Source organism: Zophobas morio, unplaced genomic scaffold (genome assembly GCF_036711695.1).
Source record: "Zophobas morio isolate AGI-343-1 ecotype UQ-CSIRO unplaced genomic scaffold, CSIRO_AGI_Zmor_V1 ptg000058l, whole genome shotgun sequence".
NCBI lineage: Eukaryota > Metazoa > Arthropoda > Insecta > Coleoptera > Tenebrionidae > Zophobas > Zophobas morio.
In genome coordinates, this window is record NW_026972163.1 from 6,905,698 (window position 1) to 6,931,705 (window position 26,008).

The 26,008-nt window shown below is 34.3% G+C and overlaps 2 protein-coding genes across 6 annotated transcripts in view; one reads left to right on the forward strand and one right to left on the reverse strand.

Moving 5' to 3' along the window:
• Nucleotides 1–5,496: 5,496 nt before the first annotated feature.
• Nucleotides 5,497–15,174, forward strand: LOC135143107 (uncharacterized). 4 transcript variants are annotated; one of them, XM_064074975.1, is made up of 7 exons: nucleotides 5,497–7,032; nucleotides 7,086–7,275; nucleotides 7,339–7,382; nucleotides 7,437–7,484; nucleotides 7,544–7,590; nucleotides 7,646–10,046; nucleotides 10,110–12,978. In XM_064074975.1, exon 7 carries the CDS (start codon nucleotides 10,731–10,733, stop codon nucleotides 11,634–11,636), a length of 906 nt encoding a protein of 301 aa, XP_063931045.1. In that variant the 5' UTR covers nucleotides 5,497–7,032; nucleotides 7,086–7,275; nucleotides 7,339–7,382; nucleotides 7,437–7,484; nucleotides 7,544–7,590; nucleotides 7,646–10,046; nucleotides 10,110–10,730; the 3' UTR covers nucleotides 11,637–12,978. The 4 variants fall into 4 exon arrangements, 3 of the variants coding, with proteins under 3 accessions (XP_063931045.1, XP_063931044.1, XP_063931046.1); XR_010282676.1 differs by lacking the exon at nucleotides 10,110–12,978 and adding an exon at nucleotides 15,056–15,174 and having other exon boundaries at nucleotides 5,497–7,275; nucleotides 7,646–7,717; XM_064074974.1 differs by having other exon boundaries at nucleotides 5,497–7,275.
• A 7,689-nt stretch (nucleotides 15,175–22,863) lies between these two features.
• Nucleotides 22,864–26,008, reverse strand: part of LOC135143103 (putative inorganic phosphate cotransporter) — a 39,075-nt gene continuing 35,930 nt past the window's right edge. For both annotated transcript variants that reach the window (XM_064074966.1, XM_064074965.1), the window contains exons 5-9: nucleotides 23,961–24,181; nucleotides 23,759–23,908; nucleotides 23,567–23,699; nucleotides 23,272–23,513; nucleotides 22,864–23,207 (exon numbers count right to left, since the gene is read on the reverse strand). In XM_064074966.1, coding sequence (XP_063931036.1) covers nucleotides 23,031–23,207; nucleotides 23,272–23,513; nucleotides 23,567–23,699; nucleotides 23,759–23,908; nucleotides 23,961–24,181 — 923 coding nt within the window. In that variant the 3' untranslated portion in view covers nucleotides 22,864–23,030. The remainder of the gene's footprint in view (nucleotides 23,208–23,271; nucleotides 23,514–23,566; nucleotides 23,700–23,758; nucleotides 23,909–23,960; nucleotides 24,182–26,008) is intronic.

The following is a 26,008-nucleotide window of genomic DNA, read 5'->3' on the forward strand; positions in this document are numbered from 1 at the left end:
CATTACACAAACCACAATTATTATTAATTTAACTAGTGATCGTTATTTTATTAAAGAACCATTCTCTATTGACACATGTGGTACAAATTAGCAAAAAAAGAAGACATATAAACGCAGAATTAAATTTAATTTAACAGAATAACAGAAACAGACCCAAGTAAGATATTTTCTTAATTAAAACAATAAAGGAGGCTCTTGTTGTAAATAATGTTTTTCATCATTTGATTATAAGTTTAGCAGTTAATAAACGTTTTCACCCGAAAACAATCCCGTTCACTCTTACAGGGCTCCGTAACGAAATAGCGCTTGACAAAATAGCGGCGACTAAACAGCGCCGCGACAAAACAGCGACGCGACACAACAGCGATCGACAAAAAGGCGCTCGACAAAATAGCGACGCGACGTAACAGCGATCGACAATATAGGGTCCACACAAAAAAAACGATGCGACATAACAACGATCTGACACAATAGCTATCAACAAAACGGCTGTCATTAATTAGAAAAGTCCAGGTGAATTAAATATCGACGAAACAGCGACTACCAAAGCGCCAGGACGTTAGAGTCGCGTAATGCCCGTAACTTTAGTCGATTGCACAAACTAATTTCAAACGCTTTCAAAAATAGCGATTGAAGTAGGATCAGCACGTTCATGTGGATCAAAGCTATTTTTTGTGACATTCGTCATAAAAATATTTACTGATTTGTCACACAAAATAAAATGTCAAAAACGCAGAAAGGGGGAAAATTCTCTTCCATGAGGGTTATAAATATAGAAGAGACAAAGTACACCTCAGCACAGTGTCGTGGCGTTGTACCGAGAAGGGTTGCAACGGCAGGCTAATAGTTGGAGATAATTTCAAAAGAACACTGTCATGCCCCTGAGCCTGTCGAAAAGGAAATGTTTAGGGTGATAGAACGTATGCGCGAATTGGTTACTACATCCACTGACAGTCCCAGGGTGATTATTCAAAAGAGTGCGGAAAATTTACCCGAAGAAGCTGCAGTGCATCTTCCAAATTACGAAGCTGTTAAATTTAGCACTATAGTTGTATTAACTATTGTTATATTGTTTGTTATAATATTGTTTTGATAGCTAATATAGTATTTAACGTTATTAGGCTGATATTAAGCGTATAACAGTCGAGGATAATTGTTTGATAGCCGAGGCGTATAAATATTATCCGAGACTGTTATACGGTTTATAGGCCGTATTTCGTTCACTATTTTTCGTCATACCTAAAACTAGTTAATTAAAAAAATACTCATAAAAAATACAAATTCAAGAAACTAATCAGGTAGTCTTTTTATCCATAGTAACGGTATGTTTATAAATCAAAAATAAAATTTTGACATGTTGCCTAAAAATGTAGCTGTTTGTGAAATTCCCGAAGATATTCGCGATGAAGCGGCCTTTGCAAATTTGGCTTTATTGCCTCTGAAGACAAGTGTCAGGTATGAAAAGGAATATCAGAGTTTTACAATATGGCGTATAAAGAGAGGCGTTAAGCAAGGTTAGAAATAGAGAATATCTATTAAATGACTTTGGGCGTTAAGGGGATTAGTGACGATATTTTGCTCTGCTACGCGTCAGAATTGAGCAAAATTTTTTCGCCAAACAGCTCATGGACAAAAATTTCCATGTTAAAGACATGCTTGAAATTACATGAAAGTATCGACATTTCTGGGCTAGTATTTATCATTTTTAGTTACGTCTTATTACTCAAAAGTTACGTTTGTTACAGATATGGAAAACTTTTTATGTTCCTGAAACGCAAATCTGAATTTTATAAACCAAAAAGGGTAAAAATCCTAACAAATGAGCAAATCATCAGATTTCTTCTGGAAGCACCAGATGAGTACTTTTTGCTGGAGAAGGTTATTTTAGTGTTCTAGTAATTTGTAATTTATTGAAAAACGTGATGGAATAAATCTGATTAAAAATAATTAGATTGTTAAATAAATAACGTTCACGGCTGTTATTATAACGTCCGTGGCTGTTATCGATGACATAACTTCCATGGAGACACAACGGATATGATCAAATAACAAAGAGGTATGACAATGATAATTTTTTAACAATCTACATACTAATGAGAGCTGTTTCGTACCGCATTTTCTTTATCGGATCGTTACCTTGTGAGAACGTGCTGTATTGTCGATCGCTGTTATCATTGTTTAAGTATATTAATAATATACTTAAACAATGCTGTTATGTCGCGTCGCTGGTTTATCGAGCGCCCCTCCTGCTGGAAATTCGCCCTTATATAGCTTCGTTTTGGACAGGAATAGACCCGTGTTTTTTATGTGGTACCGTTTGCCTGTATATGGTCATGAAACTGCGAAGATGCGTTAACCAATCGGTAAGTCCGCTTCCTTATATGGAAAAAATATGGGAAGCTGATGAAATCCCAGTTCCGAGGATGAAGTGGGGACCAGTCTAGCGAGGGCTAAGATGAGTGTGCGTGCACACATGCACTGCTGAGTTGATTATTTCACTACAATTTTTTGTCGTAATGATGTGTAACGCAATCAACAAGTGTATAAGAAAGAGAGAGGTGTAAGAAGGTGTGCAACGGACTAACCGAAACCATTTTCATCAATCAATAATCAGCGAAAAACTTCACCAACAAACCAACACAGAACATCATAAACCAACAATTTCTTCTCTACAATCAAATTGGTCAAATGTCAACGAAGGATAACTAATGCCGTCATCAAAATGTGTCCAAATTTTGCATATCGTCCAATTTCGCTATTCGGCAGGCTTTATCAACCCAACTATCAACGCAAGGAACGATAATAAGTATCGTCCAGGCGTACGGTCGAAGGCCTTCGAAAAATCAAAAAATGACAGATCAGCACTTGCTCAGATGCTAGTCCTTTGCCTACTGACACTGTTTCTGGCTGCTGATCAATTTCAAAAAAAACAATGAACTGAGTACTGACACCAGGACAATCATTAGCGAAATGCCCAATCATTTTACAAGGTTGTCATAACTTAAGAAGATCTGGTAGTTTCTTTCAGAATCAAAGATGACGGAAGGTCTAGCGTCTCATTAGGCTTAATATAAATTTGTCTCCTAAAGTTCAAAAATGATTGTATTCATTGTTTATAATAGCCGCCCGCAAAAAACACATTTGTGATAGCGTTGTAAACAATGTTGAGCAGTATCTAGATACTTGTATCTAAATAAAGTATCCAGATACATTTTTGGGTATCTAGTATCTGTATCTAGATAAAATCGAATTTAAGCACAAAATATCTGTATCTATAGTCTTTACCACATCTACTGGAACACCACCTGTTGATTTTGCCTAAAATTTAGCAATTGCTAACAGTTTTCGGTTGATTGACAACGGCTTTTAGTTCGAAAATTGTCTGAATATGAACGTTGCCAAATTTACGATCAACAAGTGATCTTTCAATAGAAATGGCAAATACTATAGATACAAAATTAATGGCGCAGATACAGATACATTTTTTTATTTCACTTTTTTTCAGTAGTTATTAGTTGAGTTATGCTAGTAGTAATTTTTGATACTTCATGTTGGTGATTTTGATCACATAAACAAAAATAGAGGTAAGAGGTCCACTAAGAGTCTTCTGTCACGGAAATTTTCATATTTCAAATACCATCATTTCCTACATTGCAGCCTTCAGTACTTATACACCTTTAAATATAATCCTGAGGGGTAATAAATCTAAGCCATGGTAAGATGGTATTTTAAAAACCATAAACCACAATTCACTATTCACTGCGTTCTACCCTTATCGAGGCAATGAATTTTATCTGTGTACCTGAGCAACCCGGGTCCGGTAGACCCGCTGATTGTATTTATGGTATTAAATAAGAGTAATTTTAATAGTAAAAATATTTGTTTAAGGTATGTTATTATTTTTAGAAAATAATAATTGCGTGTTACATAATGAATTATTTTTTCAATTAGCACAAATTAGTTCTGTAATCGACTAATCGAATGTTCAATGCACACATTTCTCTCGCATAAATCGCATATTTGTTACTGTTTTATACCTTTATTTTTCAGACAAATGTAGCATCTTTTCCTGTTGCCACATGTGTCATTTCTTCACTTTTTCATTGTTGGACCTAACGCGAGGCGGGCTTGGCAAGTCCATTTTGCCCTAGAATGTGCCGATTATGTTTAAGTGCAAATCTTGGGCAATAAAATTAATATTTTTACAACCCTCGGTAGAATAATTTATCGTGATATATTCTCAGAAATCGTGAAAGGAGATTAAAATAAAATGAGTTTCAACAAAAATCTGAAAGTTAAAGTTGCACTCTGGTGATTCCGAAATTGTACTTATTTTGCCTTAAACGGAACCAGCAATTCTTCCTAAAATGTATATACCTGCCGCACCGGGATAGACGATTACCGGACATGGTTATAAAAACATCCTAAGCCGATATTGAAGAATAATAATTTATGACAGGTTGTCGACAACAAACCTTCACCACAGAATAATCACTTCCCGTATTCTTTTGAATTAATTTTAATGCTGGAGATAATTATTAGATATACTCAAACACAATTTGGACACTGTTGTATGGGAATAAAAACAAAAAAAATATTCTTTTTAAGCGTACGTAATAAATATTGCACAATTTGCGACACATCAAACAGCGAAGCGATGGTCTAAGTATTTGCAGGAAAAAAGAAAAGATTTTTCAGACTTGAATAACTATGCTAATACAATAAAATGTTTGTTTTTTAAATTTAATACCACAATCCCTTCTTCTGCACCTGTGGAGCGGGTGTTTAGTAGCGGAAACCAAATTTTGACACCAAGAACAAATAATTTAGGTGAGAATATAATTCATGGATCACATGACCCCATTTCTTCCAATAGAATTTGTCCATGCCCTTAGTTACATGTCTATCACAGCGATAATAATTTTATTGCCTTATTGTGGTCTGTTGCTACCTAAATTTAAAAACTGTCAAATTTGACAAATTTTAGAATTTCATAATTTTTTTTGTCTATTATGGCTTGCCAACGTTAGGGCAAGCTCAAAACGACGAAATCAATTCTATTATCAAAAAATATGTTCATTTATTATACATATTCTCATGTTGAATATAACTCGTGATATGATTAATAATCGAAGATATGGCTCGTGAAACCGAAGCAGCACATTCAACTCGTGCTTCGCACTCGTTGAATCTGCAGCTCGGTTTCACTCGAAATATTATCGATAATAATCATATCACTTGTTATATTATAATTGACAATACGTTCGAAATGTTGTTAATTTAAAAAAAAATCATTAAACAATGCATACAAAAATACATAAACATGTTTTCAGTTATTTTATTCGCCAAAGCTTCAAAAAGTATCTGTTTTCTTGTATCTGTATCTAGATACATTTCGAAAAAATCGAAAACAATCTGTATCTAGATACTTTTATCTTCCATATATCTATATCTGTATCTAGATACTTTTAAAAGTATCTGTCCCCAACACTGGTTGTAAAACCTGTGCTTTTCACAAGATTCTCAAGAATAGAACGTAGAATCGATATACAAACGTTCAAAAAGATCATTCTCTTAGCCAGGTTAATTATTCGACGCACCGCGATTTGTTTATCTTGAATAGTGATAGCTGAATGCTCGGAAATAATTTGGTCCATGTACCAAACATCACTCAAATAAAGGCCTATGCATTTATTAGACATATGAAAACCAAAAATAACATTCTTTGGTGTGGCTATATCACCTATAGCCACCACATAATCTTAAAGTTTCAAATTTATAACAGAGGTTAGCACAACGGCTTGTTTCTTTGCCGGAAACTGACATCTGCATTCTTGGCAGGTTGACCAAAAGGTGCTGTTTAATTAGACTTCCAGTCGTACAAGAGCAAGAGTACGTGCTGAACTATGCTGAACATGAAGCGAGCGCCACGACAAACCGCCGTCACTCGCCTCGTCAAAAAATTCGCTATCAGCTGTTAAAAAATATGAGTGATACTGATAACGGAACGACGAATACTATAATAAATAGCGACGATATTTTAAACCCAACTATGGTCAACACAACACGTATCGGTAACATCCAATAACCACCAATAGTACATCTTTAAACGAACAGCAGGTATGTGTTTAATTTAAACTCACCCAAAAACGCTGGAAAGTGAGGGGCAAGCAAAAACACACCCGCACAGTTCGACAGTCAAAAATGTTTGCCAAATTTTTGTAAAATCTTTGAGGCGATTTTATCGGACCATCTCTTATAATGACGTATCATTTCCAAAAAATTTCGGGCAAGATGAGCAAATCAGGTTCTCATAGATCAGTGAAAAGCCATGAAAATATGACTTCCATGTGAATGTCATTTGCCCGAAATTTTTTGGAAACAACGGTAGAACCTTACATTAGTGACACTCAACATCGATTTGTCCATAAAAAATCAGCAGTAATGCATCTATGTGTATTCACTCAATATGTATGTGTGTGTTTACAGTTTTGATCCGCTTAATCAAGTCAATGTAATTTACACCGATTTGACTAAACATTTGTGAATCATTAAATTATGTTCCATACTTCGACGGTCTTTTGGAAAACTTGATGAAATTATTTCAATCTATTTTAAGTAACAGGTATCAGGTGTACTGCGGCTGACAATCGAATAAATTTCTCGAAGTGGTATAACGGACGCTCATAATCTTGGACGTATTATGTTTGTATTATTTTAATGATGCTCTTAGTTTGTTTAGTTCTCCTATGTTTGCTTACGCTGACGATTTGAAAATTGTTAACTGTAGAAGACTGTTTAAATTTACAACATGATGTCACTAAGTTTTATGCATGGTGTATACAGAATGAGGGGTATTTGCAGTACCACACCAACTTGCCATAAAATCATTTCCCAAGTAGTATTGTTCCGGCCAGCTACGGGGCTGGCTTAATACAACGTCTTTGTAAAGTGCCCAGGAGACTTTCAATGCAACCATCCCAGAAAAGAAATGGGACATTTGGCCGGCAAGGGTAATGTTTAAGAAGAGCGGTATACGTAGTTTTTCACGTTGTTACGTACTGTTTTGAACATTTTAATTACAGTGTCATATAAAGAAGTTATTTCCTTTGAGAAAAAAAAAAAAAAATGGAAAGGTAACTGAGTCAGAGGAAAGAAGAAGTGCGTTCCAAAAAAACGCAAATGAAAGGCAATTTGTCTTAAGGATTTTATAACTGATATATTAGAAGAAGAGGAAGACGGTCAAATCCCACGTCCCCCAAAAATTTATTAAAGGTAACAGTAACTAAAGTTTAAGTATGTCGCTTTATTGTATGGAAAAAACCGTTTGCATTTCAGCACCAACTTCACCAGCTGCATTACCTCCACGCCAAGTGATATTTGTATGTTAAAAACGAAGTGTATTGTATAATTTTTTATATGTTCCATGATTTTAGTATCTGCCAAATCCTATGGTGACATTGCCACTACTTCTGGTGATACTTGTACGATAGTCGCCTAATACGTGTAATTGTTTTTTTAAATATTTATTGTTCTGTTTTAGCATCAGTAAGAAGCTTGGAACTTACTAACAATAACGACCTGCGACCTGTACGTAGAATACAATATTATCAAAACGTCTTAGTTTAAGTTTTTAATTTTGTAGTATCGTTATGTTCAGATGGTAACGCTTCTCCTCAAGACTTCTTAAACATGACTGAACCACATAACGTTGACGGTAAATTTAAATAAAGTTAAAACAAAAAATTACACATAGCTAGTGCGGGAGTTTTGCGAACGGATATTATATTTGTAGATCCAATTATAGACAAACTAAATGAAATCGTAAGAAAAACCACCCGTATATAATTATGGTGAAAAGATTATTACAAAAAGTTAGTAATGATCCTACACATACCCCACTACATAATTCTGACATTAGTACTACATGTATACAAGCTTTCACAAAGTACGGGCTATTATGTGAATACGATGAAAAATTATAAGCTTTGGAGGACGCCAGAAATGAACTGTAAATATGTAATATTAGTTTATACGTATCACGACCTGCTTTATCAATATACACCGGCCTATTTATTCCCTTGTTGCAAGTGTCGTCCGCATGGCGCCACTCAACGGCTAAATGCCAAACAAAATAAGCGCCAACTACAAAAAATACATCGATTCAATGTGTCAAAAGTGACATGAACAACCTGGGAGGACCCGCGCCGCTCCCGTTTTTCCCGTCCAGTGGGTTTTAAGGCTGGCCCTGCTGTGGTGGGTGTTTGAGCCACCACCCGGCCTGGTCTAACGCACGTTACCAGCTACCCAGTCCGTACCTATTGGAAATGGGATTGGTTGACTTGATGAGCTACGAAATAAATTTCGAACCGCAGGCCTTTTGAAGTAAATGAAAAAAGCGAGTCAACTAGAGGCAGCCGCCACGCTCCCCAACTGCTGAGTTGAATCCTTCTAGACAACTTACTACCCGCACAGCTCCTTTACTAGAAAGTAAAACCTTACCAGAACGCAAGCGTTTCGTCACGGGTCGGACTTCTTCACGTTTCCACGTCCCAGATTCCGTGCGGAACTAGTCCGTGGGGACCATACGATGCGATGCATCGGGCTCCTTAGTTCGACGGGTACTAGTGAACCTGGCTAGTGCTGTCTCGAAACTTAGTAAGCTTTGCTTCCGTGACCTGTCGAAACAGGCGGCTAGTTCGAACCGATAATCCCAGCTCTCCCTGGAGTGTCAAACGTCCTCTCGCCTCCCATACGAATAAGGCTAACTCACAACCTGCCCATCCAGTTCGAAGGACTAACACACCATGATCCGGTACCCAGTCGGAGCTCGAGTTGCTCTACACCTGGCCCAGGCCTGTTCAAGAGGCTCTCTCTAGGTCCGTGGGTACTAAGGCGAGACTGACGGTAAGGTCCGCCTGCCGTTTTCCCCGTGGCCTGTCGGTGACACTCCATGGCGGGATCGCATTCGAACATCGCCCCGCCCGCGCATGCCGCGGGCTTCCTTAGCTCCTTAACCGCCCCAGAGCCTGTCACCAGCCGGGACCAATGTAGCAGAAGTACCCGGTCTCAGATTCTCAACTCGGTTAAGCGAGATTAGAGGCTATGGTGAGCCTCCTCCATAGCTCCCGTCACTAAAAACAGCCTGTACCTCGTGAAGGTGGGAGTTGACATTGAGCAACAGAGGCTGTGTGTTCGCTTCTTTGTTCCATAAAGAATGTCGTTCCAGAACATCATACTGCTCCTCTCACATCCCCCTGACGGAGGTAACGCTTGCCAGCCCCAGTTTCCTAGTGCCGAAGGAGCCAGACTCGTCAAAAGTGACAGTCAGAATGTTCTCTTGCAATAATCTACAATGATGAAATACACCATAGATTTGCATATAACCTCCAAGCCACAGAACCCAATTTCAAGCCATAGCAAATGAAGCCAGGAGGCCCAGGAGAGCGCCATAGCGCGTTTCCGCTTTCCAACTGAGTTTTGGGTAAAAGACATGGTACAAGGTACAAGCAAAAGGAACATAATAGGAACGAGGAACATATGTCAGGTTGGGAAGCGGCAAATTTAATTTGAATTTGAATGAATTTGAACGTTACGAGATACAATAATTTTAGGTAATGGTATATTTGTAAACATTTTCTGATATTAAAACTCACACTAGTGATATGTTATTAACCTAATCTGACAAATTTGTGGAAGTGATGTCCATTTGAGCACTTGACATATACCCATTGAGTATTGAGTGGCGCCGATGTGGGAAAATCTGGCGTTTCTCCGAGGTCAAAAAAACAATGAAATTCAAAACAAATGAACAGGCCGATTAATAACTAATATAGCAAGTCGTAATATGTATCTATGTAAATTTTAAATAAAAAAAAAATAGGGCAATATTTTCCGTTTATGTGGAGGCACTTCCACTAAAAAAGACCGTATAAGGAGAGATGTACGCCGCGTATTTGACGATCAGTTAGCTCGTAAATGCTCTTGGCTGGGAAGGAAGAATAATTTTCCAGTGTCAAACTTAATGATTATGGATATATTAAACAGTAATACTCCTAATATGTAATGTTTATTATTTTACTGATTTAAAGTACATACTTACTTTTTAGATGCAGTTCGGAAAAATTTCCCTTTATTAACGGACAAAATATTTGAATCAACCGTATCTACATGGCTTAGACAAGCTTCACGAGAAAATCTGATAAATAATTGTGTAACTTTAAAATAAATTGTACAACTTCAAAAACGGTTTCGACGAATTTGATAGAGCAGCTTAACATAACTATTTATTTGTATTTATGGGTCATTTGCATTTGGAGATTCAAAAAAATAAATTTTAAATTTGATGTTTTTTTTAGTGCTTATGAGTTTATTCTGAGAAGATGAGTCTAAAACACAGTTTGTATTAATGGTTGAGCTTAAATGTCACAAAAAGGGCGAAAAAAATTACTAGCAACAAATTCATCCACGTCGTAACAGAATGTCCATGGTTGTGATAATCATAACGTATTTTTAAACATGTTAACAAAAGTAATCTTACTAACTGGAATAAAAATAAACATTTTACTCTTTTTTAGTAAGCGAAAAATTTTTGTTTTGCTGTGTGCGCAAGTAGACTAACTAAGTACAAAGGGTAAATTAGGAATAATTTTTAGGAGATAGATAGTATTTTGAAGGATAGGTTAACTAATATTAGGTTGGAAAACACTAGTGCGAAAAATTCAGTAAATATGACTGCAAAATTTGATTTGAAAGTTGCCTCTGGCTTGTTGCCACATATGGATAATTCGGAAGAGGTAACACTACGACTCATCGAAGGTATTGAGTTATATGATTCAATGTTAGAGAACGCAGGGAAACCATTGTTAACCATGTACGTGCTAAAAACTAAGTTGTCACAAAGTGCAAAGTTGCGATTAAACAAAACGTATCCGTCAAATTCAGATTTAATAAAAGATATGAGAGAAAAACTTATCGCAAAAAAATCTATATCGGGTTTATCGATGCAACTTTTTTCAGCCAAACAAGGCAATAAATCGATACAAGATTTTGGTCGTAATATTGAAGACCTAATGTTAAATTTAACAATTGCACAGGCAGATGGAAATGATACCGCGAGCGGCATTTTAGCAAATACCAATGAAAAATTGGCGATTTCGGCATTTGCCAATGGGTTGCGAGACGAAAATCTTCGCCTAATCACCAGGGCGCGGGGATTTTCGACTCTTGCAGAAGCTATCAATGGTGCGGTTGAAGAGTCAAATTTCGTCAAAAATTCTGAACAAGTATTCTATACGCGAGATCAGAATGTGCGAGGACAAAATATGCGTGGTAGAAATAGTTTCGGAAATAGGCAAAGAAATTTCCGGGGTAATTTTCATTTTGGAAATAATCATGAAAATCGAAACGTTTATTTTGAACAAAATCGAGGTCAAACACGCGGAAGACATAATTTCAGAAATTCGCATCGTCAGCGTAGTGGTGATAGCCGTAGTCGTGGGTCATATGCTGCGTCACATTCGCGACAACTAGGTCAGGCTTACCCAATAATTGAGAAAAAAGAACAAGAGGTAGGATCTGCAGATGAGAATCAGTCGGAACAAAGTAGACTACAGTTTTTTCGGGACTTCGAATGAGAATGATGAAGTTGTGCTTAGTATGAATGGGCTAAATTTTGTAAAAGTGAGATATGGAATGAGTGAACTGAGATTGTTAGTAGACACAGGTGCATCTTTGAGTATAATTTTTAAGAGTAGTTTGACAGAAGATGAATGGGTAGATGAAAGTACAAAAATAAAAATTGCCGGTATAGCAGGTACTACTTACACAGTAGGAACCGTTGACATTGACATTGAGGTAGGTAAGGAAGTGTTGACGCATAAGTTTCATGTAATGAATGAGTGTGAGTGTGAAATGGATGGAGTAATAGGAGCAGATTTCTTAGCTAAACAAGGAGCTATGATAGACTACGAAAATTTTTTGCTTTACTTGAATAATGGAACAGGTAGAATATGTGTGAATTTAGAGTCAAAATTTAACAAAATAACTAAAATTCCTTCTAGATGTGAAACAATACAATATGTAGAAATTGAATGCGAGGAAGAATGTGTGATATTACCGGAAGAAGTTTGTAAGGGAGTTTTTGTTGCGAGTGCAGTAGTCAAACCGGGAAAATCGAAGGAAGTACCTATTAGATACATTATCTAAAACCATTCCATAAAATTATCCATTATTACGCTTGTTATGGTGGCCATGGTTTTGACACCCTACGCGGGACGACATTATCATTGCAATTCTTGGTCAAAATACGTTACAAAATTCACATGACTTAAAATTGTAATAATGAAGCTTAATAAAACGGCTTTTGTGTCTCAAACCTTCTTTTATATAACAAAGAATATGGTAAACCCCAAATCAGAAAAAATCTGTGCAATTTGAGGCAAAAACGTCAATTCATAAGTTCAAACATGCAATGTAATCATTTCATTAAAAAATAAGGTAGGAAAGGGCAAATCACATTTTTTCCACGAAACGAGAATGACCCTTACTTACCTATGAGTATATTTTTACTTCCCGAGCGTAAGCAAAGGAAGTATTGTAATCGAGTCCGTCGGTCGACTCTCTACTTTTACGTTTTCTCGATCTTTCATGACCCCTAGAACACGAAAAAATAGGTCTCCCATTTCCGTCTGTCTGTCCGTCTGTCTGCCGTCCCCGATTTTTATTAGACAGATAATCTCCGAAAGTACTGGACCGATTGTTGTGAAATTTTGTACTTATATTAGGAATTTCATGTAGATGGTAAAACGTTCACCAAAATTTGTCTAATCATTCCCACCACTAATGCGATGACGTCACTTCAAAATTGTACATAGTAAATGCGTTTTAAATAGTATAAAATAACATAGTCCTACACATGTAGTTTACGACTCCGAATTGAGTTTTTACCCGAAACGTCCAGATTTTTGGAAAAAAAAATCAAAATTATAAAACAACATTATGCAATTTAATTTTGAATCTGCTAACCCGAATGTTTTGAAGTGTTGCAGATGTTTTAAGGCTATTAAGAGCATCATAAATCTTTAGTCAAAATATATTTGGTTATCCCCTCCAAAAACTTGATGACATCAGCTCAAAAGTTTGCCGAATAAATCCTATCTAAAATGTACAAAATATGATGAGTCTGTACTTGTGATCTATCACTCCATTCATATTTTTCGGATTTGCATATACAGGGTGACTCAAAAAAATTAATGAATGCGTAAATTTATTTTACTGATTTACTCAGGAACTACAAAACGGAATGCTTTGAAATCTTGCAGATGTTTTAAGGTTATAAAAAGCGTAATAAATGTTTAGTCAAAATATATTTGCTTATCCCCTCCAAAAACTTGATGACGTCAGCTCAAAAGTTTACCGAATAAATCCTATCTAAACTGTACAAAATGTGATGAGTCTGTACTTGTGATTTATCACTCCATTCATATTTTTTGAATTCGCATATACCGGATGACTCAAAAAAATAATGAATGCGTAAATTTATTTTATTGATTTACGCAGGAACTAAAAAACCGAATGCTTTGAAATCTTGAAGATGTTTTAAAGTTATCATAAGCATGGTAAGTTTTTGATCAAAATTTATTTGCTCATCCCCCCTAAAAAATTTATGAGGTCACCACAAAATTTTGCTGAATAAATCCTATCTAAAATGTACAAAATATGATGAGTCTCTTCTTGTGATTTGTCATTCCGTTCATATTTTTTCGATTTGCATATACAGGCTGACCCAAAAAAAATTATGAATGCGTAAATGTATTTTATTGCTTTAATCAGGAACTACAGAACCGAATGTTTTGAAATCTTGCAGATCTTTTAAGGTTATAATGAGCATAATAAATTTTTAGTCAAAATATATTTGGTTTTCCTCTCCAAAAAACTGATGACGTCATCTCAAACGTTTGCCCGATAAATCCTATCTGGAATGTACAAAATATGATGAGTCTGTACTTGTAATTTATCATTCCATTCATATTTTTTGAATTCGCATATACCGGATGACTCAAAAAAAATAATGAATGCGTAAATTTATTTTATTAATTTACTCAGGAACAAAAAAACTGAATGCTTTGAAATCTACTGCGAAAAGAAAACATAATAGGCATGCAGTCGTCACGTTTCCAACAGCGAGGGAAGTACTGTCTAAACTCTTTAGACCAATTTTTTATTATTTGGAAATGTCTCACAGTTTTGTATTTGGACGCATAGGATTCTCCTCCCTCCTTTTCGTTTGGTTAATAACAATAAAGCTGCACTTCCTGTCAGTTTTTTTATATTTTTTTATGATATGTTATATATATTTATTTGTTTATTTTGCCTATGCTCTTTATAAGTTACGTTTGTTTAAAATTACCATACACATATGTACTAATAAATCTCAGTAAAAGATATAAAAAAAATTGTTGAGGTTGCAAACTAAACTGTGATAAAAGAGCCAGTATTTCGAACCCTAAACCAGATATCAGTAGGTCAGTATATATGTATCAATGTACCATAACATGGGGTGAAATTGATTTTGTGTGGTGACTTTAATAATATAACGGGATTTCTTAAAATGGTTTAAATTACGCGTCCAAATAATCTGTGAACATCGCCGTTGATTTCGTCGATTACATAAAACTGCAGTGGTTAGTGGGAAGCTGTGTGCCTACGGTAAGTTTAGCTAAGATTATTTTTACAAATTGTTTAAAGGGGACCTAGCTGTTTGTCACTTTACAATACTCTACAAAATCCTCTGCTCCTTATTTAGTTTCAAGCCGAAAACACATATTACGGAATAAATTGAATATTTTGAGATGTTGTAACCTCACAGATCAGTCTGGCAGACTTTTTATTCGTTGAATACTTGTAGAATTATTTGTGCTGTGGGGTCACTTTAATAAATAATTGAGGTGAAATTGATAAAGTTATCAATATCACCCCAACTTTATAAATTATAGTAGTAATTGTCCACAATTCAGTCTTTTCTGTTAAAATAATAAATATTTGATTTCTACAGACTAATTAATGCGAAGAGAATGGGAAGAGGACCTACAAGAGAAAAGTTGGTACTAGACTATTAAAATTACAAACCAGAGAAGATAGAAGAGGCGCTTGAAAAAGTGCATGAATATTAAGTGTTTCATTTGTTTTTGTTAATTTTAAAATAAAATGTATTTTTTCACTTTCAATAAAAAATTCTATAAAATTAATAACAAAGCAATTTTGTTGGGGTGACTTTGATATTATATGCTTCTTAGGTAGGTATCAAAGTTATTCAAATTGATAGCGGAAACTGCTTGGCGAGATTTACAATGGATGAAATTAATAACTTTATATGTATGTATGTAATACATACATACATACATTTTAAAAGTGGCTATCAAAGTCACCCCAATGTAAGTATAACTTTGACGACGATTTTTTTAACAAGTCCAGTGGCAACTTCTAAAATGGCACTGTTGTGTAACTTGTACGTCGGTACAAACTTTATCATTTGGCTAATTTTGTTTAAAGCAAATGACAATAAAAACTATACAAAAAGTAATAAAATGAAAAAAATCATCAATTTCACCCCATGTTACGGTATAATACACATGCATATGTAAAAATAGATATATTTACAAGGTTATTCAGCTAAACGGTACGCATATTTTAGGCAACCGAAATACAGTCTCCATTTAACTACTAGAGATGTGAAAAAATGGCTTACATATCATTGTAAGGGTCCCCAGTCGTCGCCCGCAAAATCGGTTCCAGTGAGAAGAATTATTTTTTGTAACTATGCAACCCAAAGTACGGACCCATCGCAGGTACCGACCCAAAAACACGAGAGATTATGGTCACTGTAGGGAGTCCGTCATAAAATGCAAATCGGTAAACAACACCAGATAAGCTTATTTATTTTCAAATGAAGGGTACAGGGAAATAACCATCGAAATCCATTTGTATGTATTTTGAAAGAAATTGAATTGAAAGTTTAAAATGCTGCGGAAAATAGATTGAGAAACCCACAAGGTTCAGTCTAACACAACTTTTTATTTTTTTTTATAATATTTTAAAAATATATAAAATAAACTGTTTATGTTCAAATATAACAGCAAAAAAAATTGGTGAAAGTTGTTTCGACAGAACTTCCCTCGCACCTAAAATATAATGAAACATATCCAGCATTTTCGAGTTAAATTTTTACTTTAGGTACACAATTTTGTGATGAAATCATCAACATTTTGCAAGGACACGTAAATCAATGTGGATTAGACTAAAAATAACAGTATTCCCAAAATTTTTGGGAACATGGAGTGAGTCGTTCTTAATTTAATCAATAGAATAAATTGACTCATTCATTAATTTTTTTGAGCCACCTAGGTATATAAGCAAATTTAAAAAATATGAATGCAATGATAAATTTAAAGTAAAAACTCATCATATTTTGCACATTTTTAGTAGCATTTATTCGGCAAAATTTTGAGATGACGTTATCAATTTTTTAGTAGCATAATCCTGAACTTGTGGTTTATAAATACAATATTGAGATTTTTCGGTTTTTCGATTTTTCTACTTTTGATGTTTCAATTTTTCAGTATTATAATTTTTGACATTTTCAATTTTTCCATTCGTCAAATTTTCGATTTCTCCATTTTTTTATTTTTCGATTTCTCAATTGTCCGTTATTTCAATGATACGATTTCGCAATTTTTCAACTTTTCGATATTTTAATTTTTCAATTTTTAAAATTCTAGATTTTTCGATTAGTCGAGTTTTCAGTTCTTCTATGCATATTTCAGTTTTTCAGTTTTCGGAATTCATTAAATTTCCGATTTTCCATTTTTTTAAATTTTCCGATTTTCCAGTTTTTCGATGTTTCCATTTTTCAATTGTTCAATTTCTCGATTTCTAAATTTTAGATTTTCTAATTTTAATTTTTTTTTATTTTTTCATGTTTGGACTATTTATTATTGCTAAAAATAAAAGTAAAAAATAACTACCAAAATTGTGACGAAAAATATGTAAAAATTAATAGAAAATAGAACACATTGCTGCTAAAACATAAAAATAAATGTACTTTCCCAAAAAAAATTATTGCATGATTACTGTTCCACTAGTATTGCTAATTTACGACGTTAGTATCAAACGCAATGAAAGTATTAATTCTTAGTTAAACAAAAAATAGTTGCATGTCAAAAGCGAGTGAAACATGTGAGATGTGTGTAAACAAAAGCGTCTAAATAATAACTATTTCCCGCAGAATTGCTGGAGGCTTAAAGAGTCGACATTGGCCTGAGCGCGCTCCGGTCTGTGGATCATACAAGTTCTCGGGCGACGATGTATCTAACGAGGCAGTTGAAATACTTGACATGTCACAGCGCAAAAAGTATTTCTCCAAAAACTTTCAAACGTTGATGTCTTTTTAATCGAACAAAACACAATTGGCGAACGCAATAATCCAGAATGGTGCGCAGATTCTGGATTGGATTCTAGATTCTTAATTATGGGGGCTGACCATAGCCAGCTGGCACTTAGGCCTCGCCTTGGGCCCATTGTACCTTCCCCAAGTCCATATCAGGGTGTTTTCCCGCTCCTCTACTCGTCAATGGTGCGCAGAAAAATCCTTTAGACTAACGGAACGTTAATTTGGTAAAATTTGCAAAATGAGAGAACAAGTAACACGGCTAATCCTACTGTACTGTGAAAAACATTTTACATCCCTGCAAATCTAGTTCAGCATGTACTCTCCCAAAATCTTTGCATAGAAAATGAAGCAAGAGCAACTGAAGCATTTTGCAGTAACACCAAACTGACAATAAGACAATGCGGTTTGTTCATTTTTAGCGGCATCGCCAGACGGCTTAGTAAACAAAAACGCTATCGTAGAAATATATAAAATGCCCGATTTAAATAATACTTAATTCAACGAGATGATAAATTTTGGGAAAAATTTTATTTATATGCCTTACTTCCGGAGAGAGTAGATTCTCGTTATTATTATTATTATTATTATTATTATTATTATTATTGGTCATAATTGAGTAGAGCTCTAATGAGCTATAATACTCTCTAGAAATATTCGCATCAAATTATTGCCACATATAAAATTTGTCCAATCGGTTTTTGAATATATTTGTATTTTCAGATTCAATAATATCAGTAGATAGTTTATTCCAATCATTAATTACCCTTATAGAAAGAAAACTTCTTCTGATATTCGTTTTACATTTTGGTGTTGATATGTGTAATCGGTGTCCTCTTAATCGTTCAACAAGTCAACCCATTAGACAAATTGTAAAGAAAAAATTGTAGAATTTTTTATTTGCATTCGCGTCATGTGTCGTTCATATAAATCTTTTGCCCTTCTAGTATAAACATACACAGGAATAAATAGTAATATTGGAATAGGTTTACTGGAGATACCACGTAAAAAACGTGCCTATAATACTCTACCTCATAGGTGGTGCGGAAAAGTGTATCAAAAAATTAAATTTAAATAAATATGATTGTTCAGGTAAATAAGTGGTTAGTGAAGTGATGAGAATCTAAGTCTTGTCAGTTTTGTGTATTGATTAAATAATATATAAAATGACAGATTAATACAGAATATTTGAATAATTTTTTGAAAGAAAATATTTTAGAAGAATGTATAAAATTATAAAAATTTGCATACTTTTAAATCAAATTATGTCAGCAATGAAAGAAGTCAACTTGTAAAAGAGTTTCAACAATGTTGGTCAGCTAAGAGTATTTATGAGTTTTATGACTTAAAGTACCTGAATTGATTACCTGAAAGGGTCGGTCGGCAAGGCTCCATGCTGTGTAAAACTCAGCTATTTATTGAAACGTATCTTTGTAAATAGGGTTGCCTAGTTTCACTTTATTTTCATTATTCAGTATTTATTTAAAAAGCAAACATTTTGATAAATATAAATTTTAAACAAAAATGACCGGGTCTTCCCCATAGAGCTCAATGTTGTCTTTGCACTGATATAAAAGTTGAAGCGAAAAATGCTCTCTCCTCGTCTAAAAATGCACTTTCCTTCGAAGAATGAACGATTAATTAAACACTAAACAATCACTTATTTTTAAAAATATTGTGTCTTTCCCACAGATTTAGACATAATGTATCAATTGAAATGTCGATCTTTTTTTCAAAGTTGAAATTACGCCCGTATAATGAAATTCTATTTAGCTCATTTTTCGGTCAGCTACTGTGCACCCTTAATGTCATGGTGACTGTATTTTGGGTTGCCTGAAACATTCGGCCAGTTAGCTGTATAACCCTGTATATATAAACAAAGTATAAAAATGGGTATTAAAAATATATATTAAGTTATTGCTGAAACATCCTTGACCCCTAAAAAGATGTTTTATGCAAGATGTTTCAAAAACAAGCGGAGGACATTTTTGATTGCCGGGATGTTCCGGAAATGTGTCCGAGGTCTGTGAGAAATGTTTCATGTTTGTGAATTATTGTTTCAGACACATAAAAAGGTTTACGACGATGAATACCATTAATAGAACACAAAACTGGAAATCATCAGGACCAGACAAAATACATAATTTCTAGATCAAAAAATTCGATTCTGTACACACTTATGTACTAAAACACTTAAACCAGTTCCTTCTTACTCCATCCACATTTCCAATATTTTTATGTCATGGTGTAAATATATCTAAAACCTAAAGATGATGACACAACAAATCCATCAAAATACAGAACTATCACGTTTGCCTACAATTTACAAAATACTAACCTCATGCATAGCGCAAAAAATGTATCAACACTGTTTTAAATCCGACATCAACAATGAAGAACAAAAATGATGTATATCGAAGGATCCTGTGGTTGCAAAGAGCAATTAATCATAGATTCCATCATCTGTGAACAAGCTAGGAAAGAAAACAGAAACCTATATATTTCTTTTATTGATTATAAGAAAGCTTATGATTCAGTCCCGCATTCGTGGCTATGCAAAGTTCTGGAATTATACAAAGTTAATCCTAAAATATGTGCTCCTTTCAAATATACAATGGAATTTTTGAAAAAAAACACCCTTCAAATAACCTTAAATGATCAAATAATTCAATCAGATTCAATAATAATCAGAAGAGCAATCTTTCAAGGCGATTCCCTCAGTCCGCTATGATTCTGTTTGGCAGTAAATCCTCTTTCCGACATCTTGAACAGCTGCAATTATGGTTTCAATATAAGAATTAATACCAAAACAGAAAGTAGATTAAGTCACTTGCTGTATTTGAATAATATAAAAATATATGCAAGTACGAAAAATCGATTACAAATCTAATGAATCTAACAAAAGTTTTTCGGTGACATTGGCATGAGAGCTTCGGTGTTGAAAAATGTACGACTCAAGCAATCAGAAAAGGCGTTCAAAAACAAATAGCAGATTAACCTAGAATAATGAAATAATCGAAGCCCAAGAACGAAACGAAACAGAAAAATATCTGGGCTTTCATCAGTCTTTCCATATTGATCATACCAAACAATGCCAAAACTAAAACAAAGCTCGAAACACAACATTCTGGCAAGAGTAAAATTAGTTTTGAAGACGCAGTTAAACGGAAAGAATTTAATGAAAGCAGTAAATATATTGTGTTCCACCGCTAACATATTCTTTTGAATAATTAAATAGTCAACAACTAGTATGAAAAGTTAAAATATCTCAGAAGGCATCATCCGAAATCATCAGTTGAGAGATTTTCATTACCAAGACAGCGCGGAGGAAGGGGATTCCAGGACTTAGAATTGAAGAAATATTTCCTGAGACGCGCAGAAAGAAATTCACTATTTTGCACCACAACAAGGACAGACTTGAACCACACACTATTAAATCTATCCAATACCTACCGAAGAAATCGTCACACCACACAAACTAGACAACATAATAAGTGGGCTGAAACAAAAACAACTACATGGAAAATTCTTCAAGAGCTTCAAAGAGCTAGACGAAACTCACATCAACAAGAAAATGTCATTGATTGTTTATATGCCGAAACAGAAGGGTTTTCGTTTGCTATTCATGACCAGGTAATTAATAGCAAGAATTATTATTAACGATTGTTGTCGATTTTGTAAAGAAAAACCCGAAACGATTCAGCACATAACTTCATCCTGCCTCAAACTGACTACAAAGCTAGACACGACAACGCAGTCAAAATCATTCACAAAGACTTAGCAAAAAATCTAAACTTAATCCAAGACACGACACCCTATTACACCTCTATCTTTATTTAGTAGTTACATGTTGTCCTCCAAGACCTTTAAGAAGTAGTGCCTTATTTTGGTGCAAACTTCACAATACCAACTACGGATTTTTCTCTCCAATTTCAAGATTAGCATGTGAAGCAAACTTCTATAGAAGATTGATACATGCTAATTTTTAATTTTTGAATTTGTATTAAGTTAGGATAAGATTAGTGATGAAGTGGTTCAGAATTGTATGATTAATGTTGTTTTAGTACTAGTTTAGCAGTATAACTGATTAGGTTGCTGAAGTTTTTTGGGTAAATCCCATAATAAAGTATTATTATTATTAATATTATTACATTCCATCTCCATTCCTTATTGAAAACACTGAATACAAGCTATACTAGGATCGCACAATACTTGCAGACAGAATCATACAGCCAACAGACCAGATATCATACTTATAAACACACCAATGAAACCACTCTCATTGACATTGCTGTTCCAAACACGCACAACATAATAAAAACATACCACACTAAAATTTCAAAATATCTACAATTATCAAGGGAAATGAAGGCAATGCTAAATCTTGAAAAAATTTCAATTCTACCTTTAGGTATGTAGATGTAGTAGGTACCAAATAGTTTGGTTGAGAATTTGAAATAGTTAAACTTAAATGATTTAATAACTCTCGAAATGCAAAAATCTGTTTTGTTAAGACATTTCATATTGTTTGTAAGTTTTTCGAACCGTCTTGATCCTGTTATGCAGAATAGGTTTATCCCTCTGTTTTGAGGCGATGAATTCATTGAAATCCAACAAATTTCTACCTGATATCTTACGATGTATAAACAAGCACTTGAAGTTAAAGCTTCTTATTACTGCTGAGATGCCGTTTTTCTAGTTCTATTATACATTGTCCGTTCGTGTGCAATTTGCGCCCCCCCACTGCGCAGAAATTGCCAGGGTGTTATTTATGTCGCTAATTTTTCCGTTACATAGGATAGAGGTCATCACAAAATATCACAAATCTAATTTTATAATTTTTCAAAACGGGATGTGTTAAACTTGTACCTCAAGAACGATGAGAGTTCTGTCGAAATAAACTTCGATCAATTTTTTAGTATTACTTATACAGGTGACAAATAAATTCACGAATGAAGAAACTTATTTAATTTGTCAAATAAAAAACGGTGCACCCTATTTTCCAGAAAATTTGACTATATAGTTAATATCATTGCATGGCATATTCAAATTAGTAAGTGTCCTTGCTAAAATATTGATGACGTCATCACAAAATTTTATAGTAAAATTCATTTGTAACATACGCACAACATGCTTCGTCACTTGTGCTCTACCAGTCCACACATACCTACATTTTAACTTACAGTGGTTACAATGTAAAATAAAATTCGCAAAATTTAATTTTATAATTTTTCGAAGAATTTGTATTTGTTGGCCTGTGTTTTGTAAATAACTTTAGAATAATGGCTCGAAAAACAGGGTAAAATTATTTTCTTTTTTAATAGAAGCCGTTCAAGTAGGTAAATCGTTAAAACTTTAACCTTTTTAATAAAGCCGTAAAAAAGTTAAAATTTTGATTTGTTGTCAATAGACCCATGTAGCAGTATCATATATTAAAAATGTTTCCACGAGTATTTCTATACTTCGTATTTTGACAGCTAGTCTACACTAACAATATAACTGTAACATTTGGAGTAGCTTATTAGCTGCAATACATGGACAAATATATGGAAAAAAATCACAATATAAAGGTCTAGTAAATCAATCAGGCACGGGTTGTCACAATTTCAGGTTCATCATCGGTTTCTTTTTTATTATCGGGATCTTCCTGTGGATCCCAGGGCTGCCGTTCACCAGAGCCAAACAGAACATAGAAAGTGCAGCAAGCTGCGTACACACCAGCAGCTGTTATGAATACAATGCGCCACTTAGCTTGACTTGGCTGAAATAACAATCAGGATTATTTTACAAAAAACATGTGAAACAACTTAATGTCTGGTACTTACCGTTCCCACAACTACGTTTCCAGCGTAGATTGGGGCTAACAATCCAGCTAAATTAGCTAAACAGTTTGTAAAAGCCATAAGAATTCCTGCGAATTGAGGAGAAATATCCAAATGATTGACTTTAAATCCGGAATATATCCCACCATTTAAACCTACTCCAATAGTAAGTATTGCTACTGTCAACCACCGATCACAACCAGTAAAAGATGCTGCTACTAGTGCTATTGCGGGACCATACTGACCTGAAAGAGACATGTGTCAATACAGGTTATCTACAATTCTGACTTAATTGTACCAATTCCATTTATTAGTTTTCGCACAATGGTGTGTGTAAAGTATGGTTTAGTTAATAGCCAGTCAGCAACATGACTTATAAATATAGAAAACAGCCACATAGCTAAATATGGTAACGCTGAGAGAAAACCATTCTGTAACACAGAAATTAATTAATTAATACATATATACAATGGTTAGAATTATATCATACATCTTTAATACTGAAATGTAACACTTGCTTCATGTAAGTCGGCAATTCCGTCATTAGTGTTTCATAACCATAATTATGACCCATATGTGCCAACAAAATAGCCCAGAATGGTAAAGATTTTGCAATAGACTTCCATGGAATCGGTGGGGTCTAAAAACACATTGTGGGTAATCTATATTTAACATTAACATAAATTATTTACAGGAGCACCCAATCTCTTTCCTAGAGATTTTTGGATGTACTTTTTCTCATCTATATTCATTCGTGGATTGGCTTCAGGATCTTCATAGACAAGAAACAAAAAGGCAATGCACCATACAGTCCCCACAGCTCCAAAAACATAAAATATGGAAGGCCAACCAACTGAGGATGCAGATAGTAAACCACTTAACGGCATAGATATCACCGTTCCAAATTGTGCTCCTATAAATAAAATAAATTACGTTAAATTAAATTAAGTGCAGTATTCAGCCAGTGCACTCCTCCCGTTCTTTCCCTAAGCATAACAATTACATACAAATTCGAACAACACATCTGTATAATACATAGTACATGTTGTTTCTGATGCTTTCTTTAAGATGCGACGGTAAACATCGCTGCATAAATATTGGTTATTAGTACAACATATTTAATATAAATATAATATAATGCTGTTTGAGAGAGAAAAAATCCACTCTGCATCACACTTTACGCTTAACAACACACAATACAAAAGGAATACTTATACCTGTGAAAATAAAATCTCGTAGGTAACTGATTTTGTAAAACGCCCTGAGATTAATAGAATAAAAAAATTGGGTTAATTGTTATTAGCCAAAATGGAGATGATTGCAGTGTTGAAAAAGTTGTAATTATGTACTAGTTTTTCCAAGGGGGCTTTCATTGTATAAATTTATGTTATCTTCAATAACTGGCGTAAATTGAAGAGTCTATATTATATTTCTGCTGTTATTTCTGTTGCTTTCATGTAGACAAGCAACGCATTTTATGCGTTTTTGAGCGGTATTATCGATTTGTTACAAGAACTCGCACTTTTTGAAGTCGTTAATATACACTTAATATACCTAACTTGATTTTTACTTACAAAATTTTGTTTTATTTTTAATCTTTCTTAAAACTTCCTTTATGTTTTTAAATTACACTTTTCTGTTACTTTTCATTTACGTACTGTATATTTCAGAGTGTATTTGAAGTATTAAGTAAGTATTGTAAGTTTGGTATAACCCAATTAAAACTCTTAATTCTAACAAAGATTAAGTAAAAAAAACATCGTTCAAACCTACACGAAACGTATTTTGCTAACTTTCCACAAACGAACATTTTCACGAAATTACTTCTTGGATTTCGGAAATGTGAAGGACAACTTCGGGATAGTGGGCACAGTGAATTAGAACTCTATGTGCATATGCAATTTCGCTCTGTAGGTATTGTCTATTAATATATAAATCGATGCAGATTATGTGAAAGTAACGTTAATTTTAAGTTACACGTAATTGGATCATCGGAGTATACGGGGACTACCTTCGCAATATTAGATAATACTGACAATTATTAATCGATCAAATAAGTATGATATCGACAAAAATACATGATGGAGGACGATGTACATAAACATTAAGATATATCAGTGAAAACAGTTAGGGTTGTAAGGGATGGCCAACTGTGGACTAGCTTTAGAATGTGCTTCGTGGGAGGTGTAAGACAAAGACATAAGTGCCACTCTAGTACGAGGGGCGTTAACAAATTAATAAATGTTTTTGCCGTTAGACGTTTCAAAATGACATTAGCACTCGGTTTTCAGGCTTTAAATATATATTTTTTTGTCAATAGAAAGAATATTTGTAAAATAATTGGTTTTTAGTGGAAGAATTTCCGCTGTCATAAGCTATCTCAAAAGAAATAAATTATACCTAGTAACCTTGCTGACATTTCATAAACGACACAGATATAATTATAACAGCGTTTATCTTCATATTTTTAATTATGTTAATTATTATATATATTGACGAATTTCCCGAATTGCCTTGAAACTTTGTTTCACTTTGTCTAAATGCAAGTCAAAATAAGATCTGCATAGTCAGAGTTGTTATTTCATTTGTCAATTCTTCAGTGACATTAAAACTACAGAAATATCGCAGTAATTACCATCCTTGCAAACTAGTTTTTGACTGACTTGACCGTGGTGTGGAACTTAACCTAACAAATTGAAAACTGTATAGGTAGGCCACGGCCTGGGAAGCATGGAACAAT

What these genes read in the sequence shown, in the direction of transcription:
- LOC135143107 (XM_064074974.1), top strand. Translation starts at nt 10,731, where the DNA reads ATGACTGCAAAATTTGATTTGAAAGTTGCCTCTGGCTTGTTGCCACAT.